General features: G+C 44.1%; 1 protein-coding gene across 1 annotated transcript in view; it reads left to right on the forward strand.

The window, feature by feature from the left end:
* Positions 1-966: 966 nt before the first annotated feature.
* xpr1a (xenotropic and polytropic retrovirus receptor 1a) overlaps positions 967-12,553 on the forward strand; it is a 65,882-nt gene continuing 54,295 nt past the window's right edge. The window contains exons 1-2 of the mRNA XM_079739372.1: positions 967-1,283; positions 7,084-7,135. Of these exons, the coding sequence (XP_079595498.1) occupies positions 1,215-1,283; positions 7,084-7,135 (121 nt within the window). The 5' untranslated portion in view covers positions 967-1,214. The remainder of the gene's footprint in view (positions 1,284-7,083; positions 7,136-12,553) is intronic.

A 12,553-nucleotide genomic window follows, 5' to 3' on the forward strand; every position in this document is an offset into this window, starting at 1 on the left:
GATCCCTAGAACTGATTTTAAATCCTGAGTTTGTTCCAATATATCGGGGAAACAATGTAAATCCTACATTTTAGGAATCAGCCCTTACAAAATAAAATATCTATATATTTTCAAAAACCCATCTCCATATTATATCGGCTAATTTATCAACATGGTTTCATCTTCTGAGCGTCAGCTTCCATCAAATAAAATTGTATACATTTTGTAAGCGCTTTAAGAAAATGTAAGGTGGCTGTGTTATCTATAAATTCCAGCAGATGTCACTATAAGTCCAACAACGAATGTATTTTTTGCGCGATCAGCCAAGCATACACCTGAACCGTTCATCTCTACCTTGATTCAACTAGTCTTCTCGCTACAGGTGGTTGATAACTGATGCCAATCACGAAACGATCAACTGCCTATAGCCTATATGTTTTTAGGCTCTTTCTTTTGTACAACCTACTTGAAATAAAGAAGAAACGTAGGAAACAAATTAATCTATAAATGTGGTAATGAACGTGGTTATGATTCGAAGAGTGTAACACACACTGACAGTCAGAACCTTAATACGTAGGCCTACAATTTTGTTCTCATTTATTTGCTCTTGAGTTTTTATGTTTATTTATTATTAATTCAATCCTTCAACCTTGCCCTCAAACCGAACGACTTAACAATTAAAGTATATAAAATAAAGTGACTACTACATACACGAGGAACAGAAACCGAAAGTCAAACAATCCAGAATTGTATCATTTTTAATAATGTGTATTGCAACCTTTTGCTACTCAAGTTTTATTTTCGAACGTAGTCAATACTAATTTACAGAGTTGCGTCCAGGAAAGCCTCTGGTCACGGCGCGGCACGCTGACGCAACCACGTTGCTCTTCCTCAACACGATGGCGGACCGCACCGTGCCCAGACCTGCCCAGGCTGGGACCGAGAAAAGTCGCTGACCGCCTTCCTCACCGGCACCGTTGTTTTTGTCCTCATACCACCTGTCAAAAGAGGAAACGCTCTCACAGACATCCCTCCTACGGAATAGGCTCGCATGCGGGACGTTATCTATATGGAATAATGTTTGCTGGGACGAAGTAGTGTACGAAGCAAGTGAGCCGGGCTGACGCACGCGTGCCGTGCAGCAAGTTGACTGAAATAACAAAAGTCGCGTCAACAGGGAAGGGGACAGTCGCACTCGGATTTACGGAGGTTTGGGGGATACTTGTTCCGGCAAAATGAAATTCGCGGAGCATCTTTCATCCCATATCACTCCGGAGTGGAGGAAACAGTATCTTCAATATGAGGTAAATTATTGTTTCATTGTGGTTGAAGGAAGATTTCTCCTTATTACTTCCGTTCAACATATGCGAAACTCATTCAAGCGCACCTTCCTTCCCAATTTCCGATTTTATTCTAATAGTAAAATGCCATAATACGACTGGTATTAAGAGCTTTCTTTTGTTCATAGATTTTTTACCAACTGACTTTGACCCTAGTTCCAAAGCAATAAAGAGAACGCCAAGATAAGGCTGACCTATTGTTTATAGGTAAATGTTGTGTAGACGTCTGTTGCTGGGCGCCAGGGTTAGCATTTATGTGGAAGACAAGCCAATTTTACAGAGATGTAAATAGATATTACATGTATATAGTTTAAGATTTATTTATCTTATGTCATTATTGTAAATATTTTTTCTAGATATAAAATAAAGTAATTTTCGATGTATTCATATATTTGATCGTTGATTATTAGTATGAATGTATAATAATACGATTTATTATGTATATATATTTATATATGTATATTTAATAAGTAATATTTTCTATTCCCAATATGTTACAATTGCTTTATAACTATAAATAGACAATTCGATATGGTATATGATGGAAAAAATAACATCCTCAGTCTTTCAGAATTCAAAATAGATTTTTTTAAATGTAGCACAGGGCTTTTGAACCCAATGCTGATCGACCAATCGTCAATCATTTATTCAAGAAAATGAGCAAACGTACAATCAAATTTCCCAATTGAAGGAATTCTAATCATGTCTGATATTATTTCTTCCCATTCTTCATTCAAACCACGAATTGGCTGCTATAAATATAAATACACAAAAAAAACACAACATAATACTGTAAATATAATTTTTTTTTAAAAAGCCCAGACAGTTTCTGGGGTCTCTTGTTTTTTGAGTGCGGTGTTTGGGACTGGACAAGCAGGGGGTCTTTGTTAGGTGATGCACTTTTGTGATATATTTGCCTGTTAGGAACCAGAGTGCAGACACCCAGTGACAGGGTTGCCTGCTTCATTCCATTAAGCTCTATGAATTATAGACAAAGACCAGTTCTGCTCAACCTCAGCAGGCTGCTTCCTCGCTTTCAGCCCAGGCTCAGAGCATCAGCGTTCAATCTGAGAAAAAGCCCTGGTGATCATCATCAAGCTGAACCTTTCACTACATCTGAAATATGGTTTGTTTTTCCGAGTTCAATGATTGTCGATCAATATGATTCACCAGATGCAGCCCAACAGTTTCTGCAAACACAAATAGATTGATATACAATGTTATATAGAAATAAATGTTCTCTATGTGTTGCCTATGCTTATTGTATCTTCAGACAGTGAAGGTAGTGAAATGAGGGACAGCCATTTTACACCTCCAGTGTTTGGCTTGACGCTCAGATGCTGACCTGAGATGGATGGTGCTTATGGATTGTATTTTTATTTTTGTATTTTTCCGTTCCTATAGGTTTCAATATGTCTTGATGTTTACTTATAGTTATGGATAAATATTGTTACTTTTATTGTGCCATCAATTGAAGTAATAACCCTCAAAATAAATACCAGTTTAGATACAATGGATTCAAGTGCTGTTATGAATGATTTATTAATGTATAATATGTGGTGCTGGACACTGCAATGTCAGCCATAATAAATCGCTTATTTTTATTTGTATGGATTTAGTTATTGGTATCCATGTCATATATCGCATTTAGAAAAGATGAATGTCTTTTTAAACAATGGCCACTACTGGAAATTTGGCTGTATTTGTTACGACATAGTTCAGTTATAAATTGTCGATGTTGAGGTTAGGGCTGAATGATATTGATAAAATATCATATAGCCATTTATATCATTATTATAGATCATTATTCCAATACTGGGCATTCATTTGGCATCTTTCTATTTAGACTGCAAACCAACATTCTTATAAAAAATTGAATAGGCCTACCTTTTGCCAACATGTGACAGCAGTCTTTTACCTGTGTTAAAGCTGTTGGTGCAATGCTGTAACACACCTGCAGACTAAGTAGACGTATATCAATCAAGGATTTGATGCAACAAGATGCATACAGACCTGCTTAGCACAGAGCACAATGTTTTCGGCTTGGGTTATGAATTAAAAAAGCAGCAGGCCTTATTTTTATAAATAGGTCTGAAAAGTGAGTCTAATTGACAATCATAAGCCCAGAACAATTTAGGCATGCCGACGCTATCCTGGGAATTCATAGCTGAACATCTATCAGTCTTGCTTTGACCTTTCCTTTGGTATAGAGGGAGTCCTAATTAGAGCACTGTGGCAGATATAGCTGATGCACCAAAAATATGAAATAAGATACAAAACATACCATGATGCATTTGTCCTTCACAAATTAAAGTGGAAAGACAAAATCGAATGATCGTATATATATATATATATATATATATATATATATATATATATATTTCACCTGTATTTTCCCATGGTAAGCTTTGCTGAGCATCTGCTCTACCTCAGCAGCATCCCGCTAAGTACCCTACCATGCTTGTCTTGGGCAATATTCTGGTAGTAAGTCATCACTGCTAATGCGGTGAAATGTGCGATGCTCACTGTGTGTGCGCGTGCAGGTTTGTGCTCATGCGCACAATCGTTGCGCCGTCTACGTCCAAAGTGGCTGTGGCTTTATGTGTTTCCTCTGCTTTTAATGGGCCGACAAGCTTAATTAACCTACTGCCCACACCGTCTCTCCCTGCGCTCCAGTTTTAGAGGACGCCATTGTGTGGGAAATTGTAACTGACTGTCCTGATTGGTCATTGGCTTCAAGTGGTGCTTTATAAAGGACTTGGAACAAGGCGCAGTCCAAAGCACCACCAGCTCAGTGCTAATAAGAAAGATATGTGGAGGGCATCGGCAAAGCGATTAAATGATAGAGACCGCCTGTTAGTTATTTTACAGGGCTTTAGGTTCATACTTGTATGCAAAATAGCTGTTTAGTATGTAGGCCTTGTATTGTTTGCCCGCTGAGTCCATTGGTTAAAGCAAGCAACCAGATTGTTAGAAGGAAATAGGGATGGGTTCTATTAAACTGTGATGTCAATGTGGAACAAGTATAATCATTGTCACTCTGTTCGTCTGACTTCTTGGACTGGCAGTGTCATTTCTTTAGAGAGCAACATAAAAGAAAAAGGAAAATGTATTACTGTGAGAGCAAGGGCCTCACTGCCAATCAAAGAGAGAGAGAGAGAGAGGGGGGGGAGAGAGAGTGAGAGAGAGAGAGAGAGAGAGGGGGGGAGAGGGAGAGAGAGAGGTGTGTGTGGGTGGCAGAAAAAGGTCCTTATGTTATATTTCTGCTGCAGTCTAATCATACAGGAGAATGCTTGCACAGGCACCCATTTGCAATTCAAACTAGCTAGTAATGTTATTCAAAATCAGCAACAGTTACCTGTGTGGTACAAGGAAAGGGTTCAATGGGAATTTTGGTTCAAATAATCAAAGGTTGATCATTGCTTCTCCCTTTTATTCAAATGTGTCTGGAACATGATTTTGTTATGAAGGTTTAAAAAACAGTTATGAATTTCCCTTTGAGTGTTAAAACGTTTGAAACAAAGTACCAGCTGAAATGTCCGCACTGTGATGAATGGGCATGTTAATGTTGTCCAACGGGCATCATGTTTACAACGGGGATGGCATGGCAACTGCTGAGATCCCCTCCGCCCCTCCCTCTCTCACCCTCCATCTCTCACCTCATCCTCCCCCCCCCCCCCCGCTGGGAGGACATCTGGTCCCAGACCAGATCTGCCCCCTACGCTCCTCCTCCTCCTTCTCCTTCTCCCCTCTTCTTTATTCTTTTTTTTCACCCTCTCCTCCCCTCTTCACTCACCCCATCCAAAAGGATCCGCTTTGCACCGACCTGCAGGGATTCAGCCTGATCCCCGACGGAGGTTGACAGAGCTGCCTAACGAGGCTCCGCAGTCCACGCACACACACACACACACACACACACACACACTGTGTGGATCTACTTGAGCAGTTGGAGTCACTCAACCAACACCAAACATGTCCTCCCAGCGACAGATCTCAAGCATCTCTGAAGAAGCCCTCCTCACTCAGCCAGTGCTGTCGAACGATCGCTTATCCTAAGGATCGCCTTGAGGTGGAACAACATGCAATTATAGCATCCAATGATAGGGTCAACACATCCAGTCTACAGGTGACCGACTGTGGCAGGGCATAGGGCCGCTAGCCTGCCGGGAACACGTGTGACATGGGGCATTATGTTCATAATGCTGTATTCCATACATCAGTGTCATATTCAGATTGATAGTGATATGCCCCATTAGGTTGTGTTCCCTTATTGTCTGCACAGGTTTCATTACTGCTCGTGACTATGAGGCTGCCGGCTCAGCCTCTATTCCCCAATGGGGAATGCGATCACCATGGTAATGCCTCCATCTTGATAGATGCCTCGCTGGTGTATTTTGTCGTCTCAGCTATTATTCAGGGCTCACAGGACTGGCCAGAGAATAGACCGAGCCGGGCTCCTGGCAGATAGGGGGGGGGTATATGTAAGCTGTCAGGTTAGTTAAATGAATAACACAGACGTTCTAGGTTGAAATTGTGTTGCCTGACTTAATGTTGATTGATAGAGCTATGGAGGTCCATGAAATAAGACATGATTACGTGCTTGTATAACGTCAACTGAACATTATTGTGGAAGCGTTTTCAACCTGCTTGTTGTCTTGAATTGTACTGGGTGCTTGGGGCAAAGGTACCTCTGTGTTGCAGTCGGTATCAGGTTGTATTGCAATTATCGTCATTCAATTCAGGCTAGAATAAATTCTTATCTAGAGAACTTTCCTTCCAGCGACACTCATTTTCTAACACATCTTTCAATTCCTTCTAATTTCAGAAAGCCCCTAAGCATCTCTGTTATTCAAATTGGAAAGATTACCAATGGAAAAGATTACATACGGAGTGCATACAACATCATTATTTTGCCCTGTTATTGTTATTACTATTATCTACTCATTGCAGCGGTCTTAAGATAAACCATCGTAAAGCTTCCACCTCTCCCATTCAAGCGAGATTCATCCAATCTTTAATTCATGCCCCCTATGTCTTATTAGGCCCATTTCCTGAAACACATCTGAGCTGAAAAGTAATCTCAATGCAACTTTAGTGTCCTCCAAAGATTTCCGTAATTCAATCCACCCTATTCCAGCGTTGTTAATTATGTTTACTGCTGTGATTTTGTTAGTTTAATTCCTGTAACAAGGGAACAATAAAGGGTTTAGAAGTATTTTTTGTAATGTGCTTTAAAAGCAAACGTCCTTAATGATGCTCTTAATGAGAGCTTAGCACGCTGTAATGGGACCTTTAACAGTGTGGGTTTTAGCTAAAACCCTGGTGTCTGTTTGTGTTGGCGCCACATCAGTAACATGGGCTTCTAGACAAGGCTCTGTTGAAGGTTAGGTTTGGATATGGAGATTACACATTCACCGTTTTACTCAAACTACATGGGTTTCCAGTGGAGAACGACTTGTTTGTCCTCCCACAATTCCGCATTATAGTGCTGTTTTACTACGCCCTGAGGCATCCAAAGCCACTTACAGTACATTTTATAATTGTCATTCAATTAAATGTAATTATGAGCAGGTGGCTTTTCCGCCTTGGGGAAGATACGGCTGGATTGCAAATATTGGGGTTCAAACCTGCAACCCTTCAGCTTGGGGTCAAACAACCCAACCAATAGACTGTCGTTCCTATCGCCCGCTTTGCTGTTGTTCGACCATTGACATATTAACTCCATCTATGTCCTTTTCTTTATCGTCATTATTTTCATTTTCAGGCATTCAAGGACATGCTGTATGCTGCCCAGGACCAGGCACCATCCATAGAAGGTAGGAGACTAATATGAATACGTGCAACATATCCACATACAGACACACACAATCTGATACACAGGCATTCCTATAAACCTACTCTCATGAATGCACACACACACACACACACACACACACTCACAGTTCCCAGTGATGTAGGGGCCAACGTTGAAGACATATGCACAGAGACACAAATAGACCGACTAAAACCACACCCCCATGCACTAATGTAAGCGCAAACACACACACACAAGAACACACACACACACACCCACACACGAGACACATCCTTGCTAGACTGACTCAATAAACACAAACAGACCAATATAAATGCATGGGACGATGAACCAGAACGTACACACATCCATGGGCATGCATGACTGCCTCAACGACGCGTATACGCTACACACACACACACACACACACACACACACACACACACACTCACACACACTTCAAGGAGGATAACCCTTCCTCTGCCTAAATATAGGCGCACGTCGTTGCAACACAGGGACCCACTGTTCACACTCTAGCGCGTGTGTTTGAGTGTATGTGTTGTGCTTGTGTGTCCCGCCACACAGTTGGGTTTGGGGCGAGGTTGGTTGTATGTTATTTTAGCTTATATATCGTCCATTAAACATGTAAATGGTCCGTCTATGGGGTGCCCCCGGGTGGCTCGTCGAGTAGAGCACGTACAATTTAAAGGCCCAGTCCTGATCGCAGCGACCCAGGTTCGATCCCTGCCTGCGGTCCTTTCCTGCATGTCCCACTCTCTATCATAAAGCAAAAAATGCAAAAAATAAAACGTAAAAAAAATATACATGTAACTGTCAATATCTATATCTATATAGATATAGATATGCTCAGAAGGAAAGCCTGTGTTACCCGTGTGCGTGTAAAGATAAACCAGAGGTCCCTCACAGTAAACACTGGCACTCCTCTGTGTGACCTCCACATTGTTTTGCTTGGCACCGTGTTGGTACTCAAAGCACAAGGGGGAGATAAGGATGGATTGGGCTATTAATAAACATCATAACAAGCAACATGTGATGGCAGAACACAACATAAATGACTCGATGTGTGTTCGTTTTTTTTGGTATTTGAACTGCCTCGAAATACGACCTTTACAATTTTCAAATGATGTTTAAATTTTAGGCTATAAAACCTTGGTGTTATTATGCGTCTTAGAGGTCGAATTATTTTGGTAAACGCAGGTACAGCAACGTTTATCCACGTGTGTTTGTGTGTCTGTGTGTTTGTGTGTGTGTGCATGTTCATGTGTATGTGTGTGTGTGTGTGTGTGTCCATGTTTGTGTGTGTTAAAGTGTTTGTGTATATGTGTGTTTGTGTGTGTGTGTGGGTAAAGGAGAGGGGTTTAAGGGGCTCCCCCTTCATAGAGCGGCCCCCCCCCTAGAGCTTAGTTCAAGCTGAGCAGCCACACACAGGGGGCCAGGGCGTGACATGAGGTCCATTCTCCTCCAGGGGTGACAGAGACGTTATCCAGTCCATTCGCATGCGTCCTAACATACAGCCGTCTGATCCCTGTAAGTGTGAGCCACTTGGCTCCAGCTTCCAGAATACCTCCATCGCTCCGTGTCTGAATGGGCAGATAGCGATGGTGTTGGTGTCGAAGTGAGTTGTCACTTGTCGGTTTTCAGGGGTCTTGTGTTGGTAACACAGGTTCATAGTGTGGGTATGAGACGAGAGAGTGTGTGTGTTTGAGTGGGTGTGTGTATGTGAGCGCGAGTGTGTGTGTGTGTGTGTGTGTGACTGTCTGTGTCTGTGTGTTTGTGTGTGTGTCTCTGTGTGTGTCCTTTTGTCAGTGCGTGCGTGCTTGTGTGTGTGCCTGAGTGTGCGTGCGTGTGTGTAAAATGCCTCTCTCACCTACACCCTGTGTGGTGATAAAGCACGAGCTGTCTCTCTCCTCCTAAGTGGCGTTCTCCTGAGGCTGTTTGGCCGCCGGGCCTGTCGGGCAGAACGCGGGGGATGAATCATCGTCTGCCGCCGCGCTGCGGTCGCCGCCTCCATCCATAGGTCACTGCAGCGCGGCTGGCCTGTCAGCGCGTCCCGCCCCCGGCTACCGTCGCTCATGTACACAGGCCGATCCGTCAGTCCCCGTACGACGTATGACTGTTCCATCGGGCAGCTCACAGCGCCGCCCCCATGCGGCCTTTTTCCCATTCCGACTCTCGAGTCGGTTGTATTGATTTGTGCTTGTTTAACATTTTGGTCCGAGTATAATATATGACGCAGAACTCGGACGATTAAATGTGATCGACTGAGGCGGATCTCCAGTGGTGTGTTCAGGGCAGGAGAGGAGGTTGGGATGGAAGTGTTGTCCAGTGCTTTTTGAGTTTTGAGTTGAAAAAGAGATTGAATGAGAACACTTATCATGTGAAGGCTAACCGGGGGGCGGGGGCGGTGAGCTCTCGCTGCTAGACTCCCCCGGTAACAGCATGGCGTGTTGATTTTTCATAATGCAAAACAAGGTTAGCCAACACACCATATGATACTAGCCGCAGCAGGCTCTCTGCCATTGGGCCCAACCTGAGTCTCATCACAGCTGATCACGTTGGAGGCTGATGAGAACTTTCGGTCTGCTCTCTCTGTGGACGGTTTATTAGCTTGAGACTCATTCAAGGCTGGAATTCACTTTTTTCTCTCTTGTATTTCTGCCTATCTTTCCCTCTTTCTCTTTCCACATCTCTCTCTCTCTCTCTCTCTCTCTCTCTCTCTCTCTCTCTCACTCTCTCTCTCTCAGTCTGCTATTCTGTATATCTCTTCATCCCTCTCTCTTCTCCTTTTCCTTCTCTATTTCTCGCTCTCTTATTCCCTCTCTCTCACATGCTCTGTCTCCCCTGTCTCTTTCTTCCTGAGATTTTCAGTCTGGACGCCGCGGGAAGGTTTTGGTATTTCAAGGAAGGCTACCGCTTTGCCCTGGGGAGAAATTTTCCAGGGTTAAAACTACGTTTCCAATCGCTCACTTGCTCCCTCACTCCTGCTCCTTCTCTCTCTCTATCTCGTTCTATCGGTCACTGCCCAGACTGTTCAACCGGATAGAGTCATATAGGAGATGGAGCTGTATCAGGTGACATTTTAAAAGCTATTTCAGGGTAACATTGTGCATGGAATATGTTTGTTAACAACAACAACTACTGCAGCAGGTTTGTAACTGTCTTTTAGAATGGAAAACTTGTTTTGTGTTACAGAAGTTTTGGGTGGGCTGATTGCCTGATCAATTCATAACACCCTATAAGTGGACACAATTCTATTTGGGACATTGGAAACCGGAACATGCATCTCCTTATTTAAAACACAAGCTTGTTCTAAGAGAATTAGCTTTCCTAAACCCTGGATTACTGTATTGTCATTGCAGTGTTTTTACACACGCACACACACACACACACGCACGCAGGCAGGCACGCATGCACGCACACACACACACAGACACACACACATGCACACACACACACACACACACACACACACACACACACACACACCGGACGAGCCATTGTCTTGGTGGGATCGGTGTACAGCGATTAAAGGAGTGCTTTGTAGTGGGGACGTCCACATGCATACACATGTCGCATCACTTGACCTCTTCCCCCTTTCGTTAAGATCCCTTTGTCTTCTCTGGAAGCCCCTGTAGTTCATCTGTGTTGGTAGTTGTAATTAAAGCAGGCCGGTATCTGGGAGAAGAACAGCTGCCTGTTACCCCGGCCTCTCCAGTCTGGGCCATTAGATTGAGTTATGCCGCAGTCTAATTCAATTAGCCCTCAGATCATTGCTGAGATCAGTGAACAATGGCTTGGCATAATAAACACGGCTTCGCAAGAATCCAGTGTGTGTGTGTCTGTGTGCGTGTGTATGTGTGTGTATGTGTGTCTGTGTGCGTGTGTGTGTGTGCATACCTGTGAAAGCATGCATCTCGTTGTTTTAGGCCGAGGTTTGCATTATCAAACCATCTATATTTAATCCCGTAGGAGGATGGCATTCACATTGCTATAATTTTTGAAGCGTCATTGAGTCATTTATTTAGTTTTGGCTCACTCATTCATCGGTTGTGTGTGTACTTTCATTCAGATTCACTGCACATGGAGCGCTCTGTGTCAGTGATGCTATCTATGAAGGAGAACAGGGATGGGGGGGGAAGGTGCTTTGCACCAGGACTCAAATAGGATATTGAGGGCGAGGCCCCCATGTCCTGTCACACAGACGCACACTGACATCCACACCACACGCAAGCTTTCTCTTACTCACTCTCACACATGCACGCACGCACACACACACACACACACACAAACACCCATGTGCAAGAGGGGGGAGAGATGCGTTGTGTCCTACCACAGTGAGTGACTCAATAGGTGTTGACGCGGGTGTGTAGAAGATCAAAGAAAACCAAACTCAAATGGACAATCACGCCATTGAGATACTGACGCATGGAGATGGGTATACAATTGGACTGTGTGTATGTGTGTGTGTGTGTGTGTGTCTGTGCGTGCGCATGCTGGCGTGTGCATGAACTCTACCCATTTTAGGTGGCTGTTCATTCAGGATACTTTAGATAAGTTGTGTGTGTGCTAGTGTTTGTGCGTGCGTGTCGGTTTTTGGGTGCACCCCTAAGTGCATTCATATCTTTTAGATCAAAGGGCCGTTAATATCTGCAATTCATGGTTCTTCCACCTCGTACCAGCCGGGGGTCCGGAGCACCTGTAAGTCCTCCATTAAAGCAGCACCCTTTGTCCGCAGCACTTTTGCCAAAAACGCTCTGAAAACGCCCCCGTCCCCCCCGTCCCCCCCGCCCCTCTGTCCCTCGTCTGTTTACGGCTCTGATTCAGAGGGAGTCGGCGGGGGCAGTAAACCCAGCGCACTGCGGCACCAACCCCTCCCCTCGCCTCTGCCAGGAACCCTTTTAGCCTCCATTGACTTCCACATGAATATCATATGCACGTACATGCGTGTTTCCGTGTTTCTGTGTGTGTGTGTGTGTGTGTGTTTCTGTGTGGGTGTGTGTGTGCATGTGTGTGTGTTTGTGTTTCTGTATGTGTGTGTGTGTGTGTGTGCGACTGTGTGCGTGCGTGCGTGCGGACGTGCCATGCTTCTTTAATTTGCTTAATGAACGCGCCACGCGTGCACATCAATCACGCGGGGTCACAACTCCCTCCTCCACTACACCTCTCACGAGTGCTTAGTCCGGTGTTTTCCGTTGTCCTGCATCGGGGCGTCTCCTAAAATCCGCCATTTTCCTCTGTCGCCGACGCTGCTGATGGATATTATGGATGTGGTGGTGGTGGTGGTGGTGGTGGTGGTGGGTGGGGGGGAGAGAGGGGGAGGGGGCTGTGGTTTGAAGCCTGGCTATTGTAATGCTGATTGTTATTCTCTGTGCGTCTATGATGGAGCGCCAGCTGTTATTATTTATCTGGACGGCCCTCC

Source organism: Pollachius pollachius, assembly GCF_949987615.1.
Source record: "Pollachius pollachius genome assembly, chromosome: 7".
Classification (NCBI taxonomy): Eukaryota; Metazoa; Chordata; class Actinopteri; order Gadiformes; family Gadidae; genus Pollachius; species Pollachius pollachius.